This window comes from Diadema setosum, chromosome 10 (genome assembly GCF_964275005.1).
Source record: "Diadema setosum chromosome 10, eeDiaSeto1, whole genome shotgun sequence".
Lineage (NCBI taxonomy): Eukaryota > Metazoa > Echinodermata > Echinoidea > Diadematoida > Diadematidae > Diadema > Diadema setosum.
In genome coordinates, this window is record NC_092694.1 from 22,442,140 (window position 1) to 22,458,896 (window position 16,757).

Sequence of the window (16,757 nt, forward strand, 5' to 3'; positions counted from 1 at the left end):
AAGAGTGCTAATAGATGATGGGATTGATACCATTTTGTAACTCATGGGCTGGCATTGTGTTGAACGTATGAACAATCAGTTGCAATTATTTATCAACGTCTGGCCCAGATGGTATGATGTTCTGGTTCTTGCTGCATTATGTCTGAAAGTAGTTTGATGAATGACATGTGACTACTGGTATTAGACACTGATCAGGCTCATTAAGCGTTTGGGGTTTGAATATGTCTTATACACTGTACCTGTCTTCATACTTTTGTCAATTAAGTCTGGAGAGTAATTCTTCCTCATATGTTAGTTGATTCATAAAGAAGGACAAGCAGATTAAAGTTTTTTAATGATATACAAGTTGTATCAGTTATGAAAACTGTCAGAAAAATGGAAAGACAGACACAATTATTAAAAAATAGGCTTTGAAGTTGCGAGTGCCATCAGACACATACATGTTTAATAATTTCATGATTATATTCAATTAAACCCCTACTGATGCACTCATACACACAATAGACTGAAAGTGATTAAAAACTTTTGTGTGTGTGTGTGTGTGTGTAATTGAGATTTTGTATATGTGAAAATCATTTTATATCTATTAAAAAATTGAAAATGATGTACTACAGTGATTGACTGTTATCACACAGTGCATACAAAACATTATATGTGACCCTGCACCACAAAACAAACAAAAAGTCGCCAGACATGAATTTTTAGTTAAGACAATATTTTGAAAGAGCAGACTTTAACTTTAATGATATATAACTCAAATCAAATGGACTCTCCTAACCTACCTAAATGTTGGAAAGAAAGCACAAACTCAGGAAAAGTGTGAACTGAGAAAAGAGGCTCTGAAGTACAGTGTCTACTATTCAAGCGCTTAATCTTCACCAAACCGTGCTGGCTGTGCGATGAATGGGACAAAAAACAGGAAGTAAACCACCAGAGTAACAACAGTGAAGAGATTATCAGATTAAACTGCAATTAAGCATGCAATTAAGCATGCCTTGTTAACACATTTTGTCCATAATCAATGCCAACTTTCAAAGCAGTAGCACTATCCTTTCAAAAGTTATTAGAGTTAAAAGTGAAGAATGTGTACAAGGTTTCTCAGAAATGAAAAAGGGACTCTAAAGACACACCTAATCACACTATTCTACCAAAAATGTTCGAGATAAACTGCTAAAAAACACACTTTCCTGCCAGTTTTATGACCCCAAATTTTAGCATAATGTTAAAGAAGTCTTGCTCTTTCAGAAAATGTGAAAAAGTCAAGATTGGCTAGGTTGACCCATTTCACTTATTTTCACTCCAGACGCAAAATCATTGTGTGCGACTTATTGTTCGTTTTGTGATGCACGGTCACATATTATATGAGTTTGTAGTCAAACGCCATTTAGTGAGTGGATGAACATGGTCACATGATATACGACTTGTCATGTTCTCTAGTGGGCATTTTTTGTCCCCGCCGAACGAGTTCGAGCAGGGGACTATGAAACGGGCTCCGTACGTGTGTGTGTCCGTGTGTCCGTCCGTGTGTCTGTCTGTGTGTCCGTGTGTGATCAAAATGTTCAATTTGCTACTTCTCTGTCATTTATGAGCCAATTTTGATTCTGTTTGCTTTATATGATAGCACTACATGGGAGCTTTGAAACTTCTACACAGAATTTCAGTTGTGACCTTTGACCTTGACCTTTGACCTATATTGTACATTTTGCTTCAAAATGCTACTCCTTCGCCATTTCTAACCCGATTTCGATTCCGTTTGCTTTATGTGATGTTACTAGGTGAGGGCTTCAAAACTTCTACACAGAATTTTGACCTTTGACCTTTGACTCTGATTTTTGACCTGCATTGTACATTTTGCTACAAAATGCTACTCCTTTGCCATTTCTAACCCAATTTCATTTCCGTTTGCTTTATGTGATGTTACTAGGTGAGGGCTTCAAAACTTCTACACAGAATTTTGACCTTTGACTTCTTTGAACTTTGACCTTGATTTTTGACCTGCATTGTACATTTTGCTACAAAATGCTACTCCTTTGCCATTTCTGACCCAATTTCATTTCCGTTTGCTTTATGTGATGGCACTACAGTCTGTAGGTGAGGGCTTCAAAATTTCTACACAGAATTTTGACCCTGGACTTCTTTGACCTTTGACCTCGATTTTTGACCTATATTGTACATTGGCTACAAAATGCTCCTCCTTTGCCATTTCTAACCCGATTTCGATTCCGTTTTCTTTATGTGATGGCACTAGGTAGGGCTTCAAAACTTCTACACAGAATTTTGGCCTTTGACTTCTTTGACCTTTGACCTTGATTTTTGACCTATATTGTACATTGGCTACAAAATGCTACTCCTTCGCCATTTCTATCAAAACCCGATTTCGATTCCGTTTGTTTTTTGTGATGGCACTAGGTGAGGGCTTCAAAACTTCTACACAGAATTTTGACCTTTGACTTTTTTGACCTTTGACCTTGATTTTTTACCGATATTGTACATTTTGCTACTAAATGCTACTTCCGGCAGGGACATATTTTACGCACCGCGTAATTTCTACTTTTCCTTGTTTTTTCTTCTTTCATGCAAACAAAGGGCTGACAACGATAGAGCTGCATGCAGATATACTGAAGCAGCATACAGCTGTATATGTAGCTTACATGCTGTGGGTTTGTTGATGACGCTGTGGAAATGGCTACTATAAGGAAAAAAGTGCATGTTGAATGTCCGTTTCACTCGAGAAGTGCTTTGACTGAACTGCTTTGTGTAAGAGATAATGACTTTTGCTGTCTGAAATGCACAGAATGTTAAAACCATAGGGATTGAAATGCTGGCTTGATAGGGAGGTTTGTCTTTGGGCTTATAGCTTCCCTCTGCAGCATTTCAGACCCTTGGGTGGATCATTCTGTGTGTTCCCTCCCATTTATGATGCTTGGTGGGAAACATCAAGTTTAGTACTCTGTAGACAGTACATGCTTATTCTGCTGTTTCACTGTCAGGTAAAAGAAGAGGATTCCAGTGGACAAGTTACCTTGAGCAGGAATCAGCCATAGCTGCTCCTGTGAAGCTCTTCAAGACAGTGAGTTGTCTGTGTTATTGTTACTATATACGCCACATATCTAGTGAGTCTAATTTTTTGTGAAGTGGGACTTCCTGACAATCTTTTATTGTTTAAATTTGTGATCTTGTAGGAAAGCAATGAACAGAGAAATATCTCATGCACATGGCATTCAGTGATTCATGTCAAGATCAGAGTTTGATAATTTTGCAAGCTGTTAAGTTTGTGAATAGCACCTGGCTTGTGAAATCAAAACCTCAAGAAATAGATGAGTATTTGTTTGTTTTTTGTTTTTTCCCTTCATGCTGTGAATTCTGTCGTGGGACAAGTATTAAACAAGATAAGGAACATCTATAAGTACTAGGCTATGTTGACACTTAGATGACTTGACAGCAAGGTACTGTACGAACTGACATTTTCATGTAGAGATATTTTCACATTTTACGACTTGGACATTCTTCAATGCTCTGATTTCACAGTTACCAGGAGCTAGTAATTGTTACTTCACATTTTACTACATAAATAAGAAAGACTAACAAGTGACCATGCTAGTACTGAGTGTTTTTACTCAATGATTCCCTGTACATTAATAAGTAGTGTGTTCAGCATTAGAAGTCAATCCCACACAATAATTATGGTAGGGAAAAGCAACTGCAAGATTTGATAAACTGCAGAAGAAAATGACTTTTGATATGTCAAATAATTGTTATATAATACTGATGTCATGTCATTTTTGTTTGTTTGTTTGTTTGTTTGATTGTCAGCCCTTTCCAACTAGTAAGAATCTCTTCAAGGTCGGCATGAAGCTGGAGGGCATTGACCCCAAGCACCCCTCCCTCTTCTGCGTGCTGACAGTGATGGAGATCCGTGGTTACCGTCTCCGCCTCCACTTTGATGGCTACTCGGAGTGCTACGACTTCTGGGTCAACGCCGACTCCCCAGACATCCTTCCCGCTGGATGGTGTGAAAAGACCGGACACAGGCTCCTCCCACCCAAGGGTGAGACCCCTCCCTCATCTGGCCTTGTCCAGCCTTTCTAGCTCTTGGCCGTTCCTTGAGGTCCCCCCTCCCCTCTGTAGTCTCGCCCCTCCACCTCTTAGCTCCTCCCTCTGGAACCTGTCTACCTCTAAAGTGTCTCCTGTAGCCCCTCTCTACCTCTCAGCCCCTCCCTCTGGTCCATCTCTACCTCTTAGCCCCTCCCTCTGGTCCATCTCTACCTCTCATCAGCCCCTCCCTCTTGGCCCTCTGTCCCTCCTCTTGTCCCGCCTTTCCCATCTCCCAGCCCCTCTCTGGCATCCCATAGACCTATTGTAAGGACCTGTGGTTAGTAGATTTACACCTTGGATAGCATCTTCAATTTCCCTCAAGAGTGGACCTTTTTCACATGATTCATTATCTGATAGACCCGATTGTACAGCAGACTTTAACTGTGTGTGCAACTGTCGACTATACACCAAGCGCTTAGTATATACCGTATGTCCCAAAAAAATTGCAACGGGAACCTTTGCAATGATAACTTTAAAAATAGTGAATCAATCTAAATATAATTTCAGGGTATGAAACTATGACTTATTACCCACATCTTACAGAAAACCCCATCCGATTTGCCTCAGTTGTCAAAGAGAAATGAGGAATTTTGTAGAGCATGTCAGGAATCCCTTCCCTCCAAGTTCTGTCCATTGTGTTCACACATTATGCAGTTCCAAGAGCATCCAAGTGCTAAACTTGGAAGAATCAGACCCATGACATGCTTAACAACAATCCTCATTTCTCTGTAACCATTTAACACCAAATTGAATGGGGTTTTCTGCACAATATAGCTAAGAAGTTATGTTTTAAGACCCTGAAGTAGCATTTAGACAGTTTAATTGTATTGATAGTTATCAATGCAAAATCCGATTGTAATTTTTTTTTGGGGGGACATACTGTATAGCTCACAGATAGCAGTAATGTATTTCTGCTAAGATCTTTTGTCTACATTTAAATACACTTTAAGTGCATCTGCAACTGCATAGTTCCCACACTTGCATATTCATGCTGTTTATAGTGTGCTGTCCCTGTGAATTTGATTTCTGGTTTTCTTGTCTGCTTGACACTGAGTAAGGCTGCAGTGAGGCTAATTCAAGACTTTGCGAGATGATATTCATTGCTACCTGCATTGTCAGAATTTACTGTAGCACTGTGACATTATGTTCATTGAAATTTGACCTTGTGTGCCAGTGGTGTATGAGTGATACCATCATTGTGGAGGAATAATTATGAGCCTAAATGTTTGGGTTTAATTTTTAGGATTTGCTGCTGATTTCAGCTGGAATGCGTACCTGAAAATGACAAGATCCACCTCAGCCCCAAAGCATCTTTTCAGCAACTATGAAAACGTGAGTTGATCCATGTCACATCCTGTGCCATTGAAGGAGTGAATGACGTTTGGAGTATGCTATGTTATGTTAATAAAAAGAATGTGTGTGGAGTGTGAACATTAAAAATACACAGCACATTCAGGTTTTGACCATATGATGTTTTAGTAAACTGTAAAACTAGAAACTGTTCGCGAATTTTGTGAGGAGCTAAGATTCGCGAAAGTAAAATGCAGGTGAAGGTATTTGTCTACACAATGCATCAGGTGAAAGTACTTGTCTACACCATGCATGGAATGGCTGTGGACATTCGCGGAATTTCATGTAGCGAAAAAAGCCGCCGGCTCCAATTCGTGACAGTTTTATCCTACAAATGTTTCTGCTTTTACAGTCAAATGATATGAGAAGCAAGAGCACGTGAGCAATGAAGAATATAATAAAGATCATAATGATCTGGATTGTTTAAGGTTATTAGTTTATGATTCTAATGATCTGAGTTGCATTCATTGAATATGGTATTGATGCAAGTAATTTGCACCAGATAATGCTAACCATCTGGTTGTCTGTGCCATGTGTGATGTGTAGGAAACAGTGACACCCCAGGGCTTCCGCAAGGGGATGAGGCTGGAGGCAGTGGACCGCAAGAACCCCACCCTCATCTGTGTTGCCACGGTTACCGACATCATGGACAACCGCTTCCTCATCCACTTCGACGCCTGGGAGGACACGTACGACTACTGGTGCGACGCGACGTCACCGTACATCCACCCTGTCGGCTGGTGCGAGGAGAATGGTTTGGCCCTGACCCCGCCCAATGGTAGGTTCATCGCCATAGCAACACTCTTGTCATCAAGACTTTAAATGCATTTCAAGTTCAAGGGATGGTATAGTATTGGTTGAAGTGAGGATTCAGCTTTTATTTTTTTGCGAGACACTTAAAACCACTCTATGAAATGTTAAAGAGCATACAGGTCTAAAGAGGAATTCAAAGGTTGTTTGATGAAAATCAGTTTTGAAATGGCCAAGATATCATAAAACAAAATGAAGCAAAGCTATCCTACAATGCAATAAATGCTTGGTCCCACCTTTTACTAGGATCGCTTTGTTTTGGATATGTAAAAATGTAAAATGATAATGAGGTGCATCATTTGTAGAGTGGCATTAAATCATTGTGTGGCATGTATTTCCATCTTCGTTGATTACTGAGAATGGATATGTCTATACTGTTTGGTGTGCTATCTTTCTGTCAACCCACATAGATTACCCTGACCTTGAGAACTTCACGTGGTCAGATTATTTGGCCAAGGCTAAGTCAGTGGCTGTGCCCACCAGAGCATTCAAACCGGTGAGTAGGAAGTTATGAATTTACTGTCATACAATTTGTACATACAGTTCGACCTCAATTATCCAGCCCTCTCTTATGCGGACTTCTTTTTTAATCTGGAAGACCAAAAAAAAAAAAAAAAAGAGAGAGATCGAGAGAGAGAGAAAAAAAAGGTGATTTCAAACACAATTAAAACTCCACAAAAATCATGCAATTTAAATATGATATTCTGACCAGAAACATGTCATGAATTTTTATAGTAAAATGTTTCAATTTAATGACTGTATGATTTTTAAGTAGGCTGGTGTAGTATCATACATTGTATATAGCACAAGTAGCATTCCATACACCACCTGATAATCACATGTTTGTACCAATGCTGCATGTAATGTGATGCCCAGAATACATACTACCAGCATCATGTAATGAATATGACTGTTGTGTCATCTTTGGTCCTCTAAACCTCGACCAAAACACCTCAGGTAGCATAAATTACACTATACTTTTCTGTTGTACACTTCCTACTAAAAACCTACCACTGGGTCAGCAGCCTACTTGACACATTAAAACATGGCTCTTGCCATACTTGGCCAAATCACTGTATAAATGTGGATGGACACCACTTCCGACATGGCCTGATAGCAGAGGTTGGACTGTATATAGACATACGTATTTCTATTATTTTTTTTTTTCAATGGAGCCTGAGTAAACTAAAAATAAGCACCAATCAAGAAGTAGAAGTTGTATATGTAGTCCAGCATCAAAACTGTTTTTCTGTATTTCACCATCACACAAGCCAGGTAATCATCCCCACCACCATAAGCATTAATGAATTTTTTGTTGTTGTTTGTTTTTTCATTGATATCTGACTTTTCATTATTGCTTCGTGTTTTGCATTTTTTATTTCCAGTTAAGCCAAAGTTGAGAGTACATCATCGTTCCAAACATTTTCAGACTATTTTTAGATTTGTGCCAACATCTGTTCTGCTGTCAGCTGCATTTCGTAGATACATTTGTATATATGAAAAAGTGTGTTGAGTTGTACAATTTTCCTTTCATATCTGAAAACAGCGCCCTCCTTTGGCCTTTGAAGTGGGTATGAAGCTGGAGTGTGTGGACAGGAGAAACCCCTCCCTCATCAGGGTTGCCACGGTAGCAGATGTGGAGGAATACCGCATACTGGTGAGTGCTGGACCAGATTTAAAAAACGCAGTGTAAAGAGGATCTATTAGCAACCAAGAAGCATTAGCAGAGTTACCAACTGTATTACTTTTTTTTTAGTATGTTATACTGTTGGGTTTTTTTTTTTTTTAAGTAATGCAGATTTCATGGAAAATACTGTTTCTCCAATTCGTATTACTACACAGGTCTGTTTGAGTGTTGCAGGAAAGGTAAAAATATTGTTTTTCTTAAAAAAAAAAAGAAGATGTGCCTGTTCAGCCCTGAGATTACTGCAATGCTGTTGATATGGTTGGAATCCCTGCATTAGTATTGATTAAGTTTGTATCATTTTTTGCAGAAATTTCTTAAACAAAAATTTCCCTGAAGACTTCTTTGGTGTTTTGTTTTTCTGTGAAAAAGTGGGGTGTTTTGTGATATACTAGTGTACCACAAGGATAAACCATAAATTTTGTGTTTAACTAAATGTTAAAGGAAGATTACAAAATGAAGAAAAAAAAAAAAAAACAAGGACGAGAAATTGTTCTCTTTTCATATAACTCATAAGCTCTAGAAAAAATTGAAGGCAGCATATCATAAGAGGAAATGAAACCCAAATATACTTGTAGATTAAGTGAATTCAGCAATATATGTGAAACACACCAGCAAAGTTTGAGGAAACTCAGACAATCTGTTCAAAAGTTATGAATTTTTAAAGTTTTGATGCAGACATTGCTGGATGAGAAGACTACTGTAGTTTGTGGTGTCATGCGTGGACAACAAAATGAAGAAGATATAAAGAGAATTTCACAAAATTTAATTTCGTATGAGGCGAACACATTCCCCCAGATTTGTTACTGATATAATTACATTAAGGATAATGTTATTCCTCCTGCTTTCTGAAGGAGGTAAATCAAGTGTTCTTTCATATGACTAGAGAAGCGAATATACATGTATGTTGACTTTTCTTTATATTTTCTGTATATCATTCTTCATGTGTGACGTAAAATGTAGTAGTCTTCTTTTCCAGCGATGGCTGTACCAAAAATTTAAACATTCATAACTTTTGAATGGATTGCTTGATTTTCCTCAAACTTTCACTGATGTATTCTATTAGCATTGCAACATTCAATCAATCCACATGCATACTTGGGTTTCATTCCCCTTTAACCCGTTGAGGAAAATCTGATTTTGCTATAACACACATTTCCCATAGATACCTGCCCAAGTATACTCTTGACTAGTCTTCAACGAACCAAGTTTTTTTCACCATCTTTTCATCTCTGCTTAAGATTCACTTTGATGGTTGGGACAGCGTGTATGACTACTGGGTCGACGATGACAGTCCCGACATTCATCCCGTCGGCTGGTGCGCCAAGACTTCTCATCTCCTCGTCTTGCCCATTAACCCTCTCAGTGCTGATTCAGCGACGTAAGTTTGCTTGATCTATTGAACCCAAGTGTGAAGGTAAAATGTTGATAGATTCTTTATTGTCTCCATCAGTTGGTTGCTAGGCATTGCAGTATACATTTGTTTTTGTATTTCATTTTTTTTCTGTGCAAGGCGTATTATATTGAGAATATTTGTAATATGTGACAGATTTTATCGATCAATTCTTGTTAATGTAACTCCACTTCTGATATTTCAATTCATCATATATTACATTTTAAAGTTGTAAATCAAGTCCACTGAAATGTTGTTTGTTTGTTGTATTTACTCCTCCCTCACAGTTCATCTGGTTGCCCTACCCCAGGCTGTAATGGAGTTGGCCACATAAAGGGTGCCAAGTACACTGGACATCACAGGTACATATGTCCCTTTTTTAATCAGATGTCAATCCAATTTTTTTTTATTGTTTCAGACCATCAGATAAGAAACCTAAAAAAAAGGAGATGATAATCCTGATTGTCTGTGCATAATTTCTATTGAGCAATCTGTACAGTATTTCAGTGAATATGTTATATAATTTCTTCCTGCTCCTTTTCTTTCTGCAGTGCATTTGGTTGCCCATACTCTCAGATGAACATGACCAAGGAGACCGCCCTCAATGACAGACTATTGCCAGGCAGGGGATCAGCGAACGTAGACAAGTGTCCATCATCTCCCATTCTAACTGAACCAAAGTAAGGCTAATATCAGAGCAGGCTATACAGAGGATATAATACGAGTCTTTTTCTGTGGAGACAGACTATACAATATTGTCTTGTTAATGATATATTGTCACTGGGGTGACAAGACTTTGTGTCTAAAAGTTTGGTGAAAATAACTTTTTTGGATAAGTGGTCAGATAATCAGTTAAGTGAAGTCCTGTCCAAATCATAGCTGTCTTACCCCAAAAATGAAGCTACCATGGCATGTCAAAGGAAAGGCTATCCCATTTGATATAGTGCTTTGGCCGCCCTGCTCTCCTGAACATTTGACATTTTGTAGGTACAAGGTCTTGTCGCCCAAACTTGCTTGTTTGACTGATCGATACAAGTAGGAAAGGTGTGCATTATTAAAAAAAAAAAAAAAAATCAGTGTAATAAAAGATCACTAACTAAATCTCATTCAAGGTGTCTTCATTGGTGGAAGGTAACAGAAAAAAAAAAGTTTGAAATCAAGGACAACCAAAGAAGATGTGGAAGATATGGGTGATGGAGCAGCTTGGGAAAGTTTGCTTTAGGTAGGAGGGCATGAGACGGAGAGGTGGCAATATGTGAGAGTGAGGTAAATCAGGTCATCTCCGTTTTTTTTTTTGGGGGGGGGGACAAACCTGGATCAAAAATGGATGATGCACTAATGCATATAAGTTCCTCCCTGACTGAAGTTTCAGTGAGCAATTCTGTGTAATATTATAACTTTAATATACAGTCAAACCTCTCTACAGCGGCCACCCACGAGAGATCGAAAAAAGTGGCTGTTGTAGACAGGTGGTCGCTATAGGCAGGGTTGTTAACATGGCTTTTCTCTTGGGTGGAATTGTGTGAAGTGGTCACATACGGCAGGTGGCCGCTATAGACAGTGGTCACAATAGACAGGTTTGACTGTACAAGTATTCTTTTTTTCTTTTCTTTATTTACACATGTATATGTAAGGATATAGTTTCATACCTCAAAATAAAAAAAAAAAAAAATATCACTCCACTTCCCTTTACTCCTGTTGATGACTTCAGCACCTGTATATCATACACTTTCAGTAAAATGAAATGCATGCAAATTTAGACATTAGCCTGAGAACCTCAAAATTCACCCCTCGCCCCTATCAAGGGTTCCTTTTCCGAGCAGTGGAACTATACCAAATTAAATCACTTTCATGCAAATTGCTTTGTACACGTAGGTGTCCCACTCCGGGCTGTGATGGTTCTGGCCACATCACAGGGAAGTACACCGCCCACCACAAACTCTCTGGCTGCCCACTCGCAGAGAAGAATCAGAACAAGGTTGCAGGCAAGGAAGGAGTGCACAGGAGCCACCAAAGGGGGCGCCCTCCTCTGGCATCTAAGGGGATGGGCCTCGGAAGGGGCAAGAAAAAGTGAGGAAAGATTGCTCTAGAATGCATTGTCCTATATGATTGTTTTGTTTTTGCACTTGAAAGAGATCCTCAAAACAAGGTACTGCATTGAATTAATACAAAATATAAGATATTACACAGTGTTTAACAATGCATATGTGTATTAAATTCCACGTGTAATTAGCAGTCATGGACTCAGGTTTTCATGACAAATTTGATTCTTTTCTCAAGCTTTAAAAACCTCAAGATCAGGTAATTACCTGCAGGTGACTTTGATGATACCAGTGAATGAAATCTGGCAATGAGTTTACTGTACACGCCATGTATTTAGCAAATCTAATTTTCTGTGAATCAGGACTTCCTGACGATTTTGCAAGTGGTTAAATTCATGGAGTGATCGAAGCAATGGGCAGGTCAGAATTAATAATTTTGTGTGTTTTGAAGTTTGCAAATAGCACCCAACTCGCAAAATTTGTGAAAATAAAACCCCTGAAAAATATATGGCATTTATAGTACTTACGGCTGTAATTGAATTAGACCATTCTTGAATACTAGTTGCTCCAGCATCATAATATGACTACACACAGTGCCATACATTATTTTGTGCATAATATGCCAGGGATATATCAATGTGATAATGTGTTTTGTGAATTAAGTGACTCACTCTCTCATCCCCTCTCTCCCCAGACACAAAGTACTCACAAATCCAGGGAAGCAGAACAAGCCTGAAACACAAGGTATGTCATTGATATCACTTTTCACAAGTTTTCTCTTGTAGTCCCTAGGATAGGCTGTCCAAGCAGGAGGGCTGTCTGTGTGACCTGTATATGCATTGTATAGTGTGCACACATTAATGTGTTAATTTAGCCCGTTGAGGATGAGTCCCGAGTATACTTGGGCAAGCGTCTATGGGAAATGTGTGTTGTAGCAAAATCAAACCATCCTCAACGGGTTCTAAAAGGATGTGGAATAATTCAGTTGCTCAACGTATAGTCTAAAATGAGGCCATGTCGACCATTCTCTTTCAAAATTATCGATGTACCATGCATTTGACTTGCCTATGGTATTTAACAAGAAAAATACATCTAAACCCCGCCCCCCAAAATAAAATAAAGTATGCAATAGTGAATATCTTGCTGAATAGGCATCTCAAAAAAAGGAGGGAAAAAGTGTGGTTATCTGATACTGTAATACTGATCAATCAAAGAAAGTGAAAAGTGAGGATTGCAGTGGTGTTTCTTCTTGCTTTTCATTTTTAGGCAACAAATTGTAGATTAGGGTGCGTGGGAGTAATTTTCATAGCACATGACAATTGCTATCCTTGCTATATGATGAATAACAGAAAAACTGTGTTATACATGTAGTAAAGACTTGTTACGCAGGTGCTTTTGGAGACAAGAGGATACTGTATCACTCACAATTTTATGTTTAGCATTTTTTTCTTCTTTTTTGAATTGTTTCAGATGGGCAGCCTAATCTGCAGACCCAGCTCCACCAGTCTGTTTTCATGTCGGCCATGTCGCCCCACCCTGCCAAGGACTTGCCCCTCTGCTGGGAGCAGCACTCTAAGCTGTTGCCGGGCGTGGCCGGTCTCTCGGCCAGCACCGTCGCCAAGTGGACCATGGACGAGGTGGCCGACTTTGTCCGCAAGCTGCCCGGCTGCCAGGACCATGCATCCAAGTTTGCAGAGGAGGTTCGTAGTCTTACTCTTTCTTCTTTTTAAGTGATGCCTGATAGTGCGCGCTCCAATTATATCGAATGCGATTATAATGATATTTCTTTACAAAGAAGTAAGAATTCAGATCCCAAAATTATTCTCTGAATATCTTTGTATGCTTTATTTGTTCGTCTATAACAAAATTGCAATGTAACAATAGAAAATTTCCTGTCCTGAGGACTTTGTTAAAATGGGAGTAACCTCTACGAATAAACGGATGAAGCCTGCAACTGATTTCACAAAGGAGTTGAGTCATTAAGAAGTTCTGATTCAAGTTTACAATAGTCAGCAATGTCATGAATGTTTGTGTGATATAAACCTGGAAATTAAAGATAATCATCATGCTTGAAATAAATAAAAAATCATGCACATTCTTATTCCTTGGTCAAAATCATTAAATGAATTGCAAAATGATAAAAAGGCACAACTGAGCCCACGTTCAAGATTTATGGAATCATGATGGAGGATACCAGAGTAAACACTATGAGTTGCTCATAAAGAAATTCACTGCACAAGTTTTAACTGTGTCGGTTGAGAATGATAAGGGCGTTAAGTTGCCACTAAACCCATAGTGTTCACGACCACTTAACGCCCTTCTCATTCTCAACAGACGACTGTTAACATCTTCCTCCTTCTCCTCTTTGTATTATAATCATTATTTTCATCTTTTTTTTTTTATTCAGACATACTTGCTCATCTCTTCTTGTTACTGTACTGTGATTTTCACTATTATCATGATGTGGGAGATTTTCATTATTATCATGATGTGGGAATACAAAAAGCAAATGTTTGACACATGGTGATTTCTTCATCCTTACAGCAAATCGACGGGGAAGCATTCCTCTTGCTGACGCAGAACGACATCGTCAAGATCATGAGCATCAAACTCGGGCCAGCGCTAAAAATTTACAACGCCATCCTCATCCTGAAAAACTCGGAAGAAAGCTGAGAGGCCTTTGCCAGGCCCTGTAGGAAGACAGACAAGGAAAGTCATCTTTTATTTTTCTTTTTTTTTCACAAGACAAGTAATACAGACAGAAAAATAATTGACTGCTGCACCCATAGGATTCTCACTAATAGTGATGTTCTCTTCTGCTGGAAAATGTTTGTCAACGAGCTGATCGTTACCACTGAAATAAGGAGGATCATTCCCATTTCTGGCAAACGAGTTGAGCGTAAGGTTCATGGGAGGCGATATAATCCTCATTCTGGAAGAAGACCTAAGTAGAGATGTGTGTTTTCATACAATGTACATGTAATGAGAACTATGTACACAACCACACAGATGTGCAGGTATGTTTGTGTGTGTTTGTGTAGATGGTCAATAGGGACTTTTCGATTGCATATGTCGCCAAAAGCATTCAGCACATCGGGTGTGAGAGGTAATGATGTTCAACTGACACATGCCGCCGACTGTACATGAACTTGAAGCCATTTTGATATCACTCGTACATAAGTCATGTCATCGTGTGCATCAGAACAAAATTGGGCGAACTGACGGTGAGCAGCGTTTCATTATGCCAGGGTCACCTTGGAAAAGCAGGGTTAGCGTTAATCGGACGCTCAGCACTTGATGCATGCGCAGTGCTTGTACGAGACAGTCACCACAGCCAATGACTGTGTGACTGCAGAAATTGAAAAATCTGTAATGTCTTCTCTGGCACACACTGCCTGTGTGCACCTTCTTAACAGGGAGGACACCACTCACTTGTGCACGTATGGAATGAAGTATGTAAGATGACTATAAGAGTGTCAGTACCGTGTGGGGACGCTTGTCTCTGGCTTCAATTATCAGCCGTCTTCATAGTGACTGTCAAATAAACAGCCACGTGAGGAAGGCCTCTAAAAGTGCATCGCGGAAAGGCAAGGTCAAAGGGGAAAGGATCTGGCCATTTGGATGTATTAAAAGCAAGTTCATCATCATTACAACCATGTATATGCGCCAGGGATGGATCCAGGAATTCCGTAAAGGGGGGGGGGGGGGGATGGATGCATTCACTAAATCAAAGGAGGCGTACGCCCCCCCCCCCAATTTTATTTTTTGATTTTATTTTGATTTCTTTTGATGTAAAGGCGGGGGGGGGGGGGGGGGGGGGGGAGGTCGCACTCCCAGTGTGCCCCCACCTGGATCTGCCACTGTGTACTGTTTTACTTGGACAGGACCAATATTACAATGTACATGCCAAGTCTAAATGTGATGTAAGAATATCAACTCAAACTGTTGAAAGCATTCAAGGCAGTTATGGAATGCATCAAAGAAAGTAAAGAAGAACAAGTTCAGCGTGGAATGCCGCTGATTTTTTGACAAAGCTATGTGCATGCACTTCCATTCAGAAAGAACCAACGTCACACATAGGATTCTATTGTGATATGCAAGTGTGGAAAACATTGAAAGCAGCTCAAGAATGTAGCAAAGGAAGTTGAGACGATTGAGCTAGACATGGGGTGTTGCGAATTTCCTAGGCAATAATGTGTGTTCTCTGTTCAATAAGGAAAGGCCCAACATCACCTGCAGGGCCATGATGTGATTTAAAATGTCAAACTGCTAGAGGCATTCAAAGGGGAAGATAGAACGTGAAGCTGAAGACAACCTGAACAACTCAAGTATTTTAGCTCCTCTTGGTAGGGCCTACACATTTCCTTCCTGTTGTATTGGGTTGGATGGATTTGCCGATGTCAGTTTTAGTGTAGGGCTGGAAAGTGTTGCAAGTTTTGCAACTGGTACCAAACATTGTGCTTGTATGACTTAATGTTATCACTTTGTCATTAGAAATTACATTTTAGGGAATGTAGGCAATTAGACCTGCAGTTGTTCCAAAATGAATGAAAACATACTTACACTGCCAAATATAAAAAAAAAGTTTAAAAAAAGTTGTATAATTGGTTATTAGATTAATCAGAAGTAGTGATGCAAAGCACCCAACTGGAATCTCATAGTACTACCTGGTATACATGTATCTTGAACTGTAAAACTTGAGTAGGTATAGTGGACTTTTTTTACAATGAAATCTTTGACCAGTCTCTCGACTCACATCAAAATTTTGTTATATCAGGGTTTTGAAAAATCATAAAATACATTGAAAATTTAAATGTAGAGGCAAGAAAAATTACTCTGTTATAAGAAGAGTTTATTGTAATAGTTTTCTTTGTAACGAGTCCACCATATCGCTGTAAAATGATCTGTTCTTACAGTATTTCTTGTCTGCAAGACATCTGTAGTCTCCAAGTCAGAGGAAGAGTCAAACAGACTACTAGTGTACAAGAATATGTCATTGCAGAAAATTGTCGGGCAATGATTGTGATATTTGCAAAGAAGGAAAAAAAAAACCAAACCAAAACCCTGTCAATAGCTGAATAGCTTTAATTGGTGTCATAAATAGACCTGAGTCTCATTGGTTGCTTTAACAGTTGGAATGTCAACACTTTTCTCAATTCTGAGATATGTATCTAGTATAACTGGTCTAGTAACCAAGTTATTGCTTATATTTGGCTGCAGAAAGGGGTCAAAGTGCCTTGGGTATATGGTTGCAATGTAAATGGGGTAGTAGACCACCTCCATAAAAAAAGAAAAAAACAAAAACAAACACACACCACATAATGCCACTAATGTTTCAAGGGCAGATTGAATCTCTAATGAACCATGTCCCCATTCAAGAATT

The 16,757-nt window shown here is 39.1% G+C and overlaps 1 protein-coding gene across 1 annotated transcript in view; it reads left to right on the plus strand.

The window, feature by feature from the left end:
* The window catches only part of LOC140233852 (lethal(3)malignant brain tumor-like protein 4), a 38,321-nt gene extending 23,990 nt beyond the window's left edge, over positions 1-14,331 (plus strand). The window contains exons 9-21 of the mRNA XM_072313944.1: positions 2,991-3,070; positions 3,814-4,048; positions 5,339-5,427; positions 5,992-6,223; positions 6,666-6,751; positions 7,802-7,912; positions 9,181-9,320; positions 9,620-9,694; positions 9,884-10,012; positions 11,208-11,402; positions 12,069-12,118; positions 12,845-13,074; positions 13,919-14,331. Of these exons, the coding sequence (XP_072170045.1) occupies positions 2,991-3,070; positions 3,814-4,048; positions 5,339-5,427; positions 5,992-6,223; positions 6,666-6,751; positions 7,802-7,912; positions 9,181-9,320; positions 9,620-9,694; positions 9,884-10,012; positions 11,208-11,402; positions 12,069-12,118; positions 12,845-13,074; positions 13,919-14,047 (1,781 nt within the window). The 3' untranslated portion in view covers positions 14,048-14,331. The remainder of the gene's footprint in view (positions 1-2,990; positions 3,071-3,813; positions 4,049-5,338; positions 5,428-5,991; positions 6,224-6,665; positions 6,752-7,801; positions 7,913-9,180; positions 9,321-9,619; positions 9,695-9,883; positions 10,013-11,207; positions 11,403-12,068; positions 12,119-12,844; positions 13,075-13,918) is intronic.
* Positions 14,332-16,757: the final 2,426 nt, after the last annotated feature.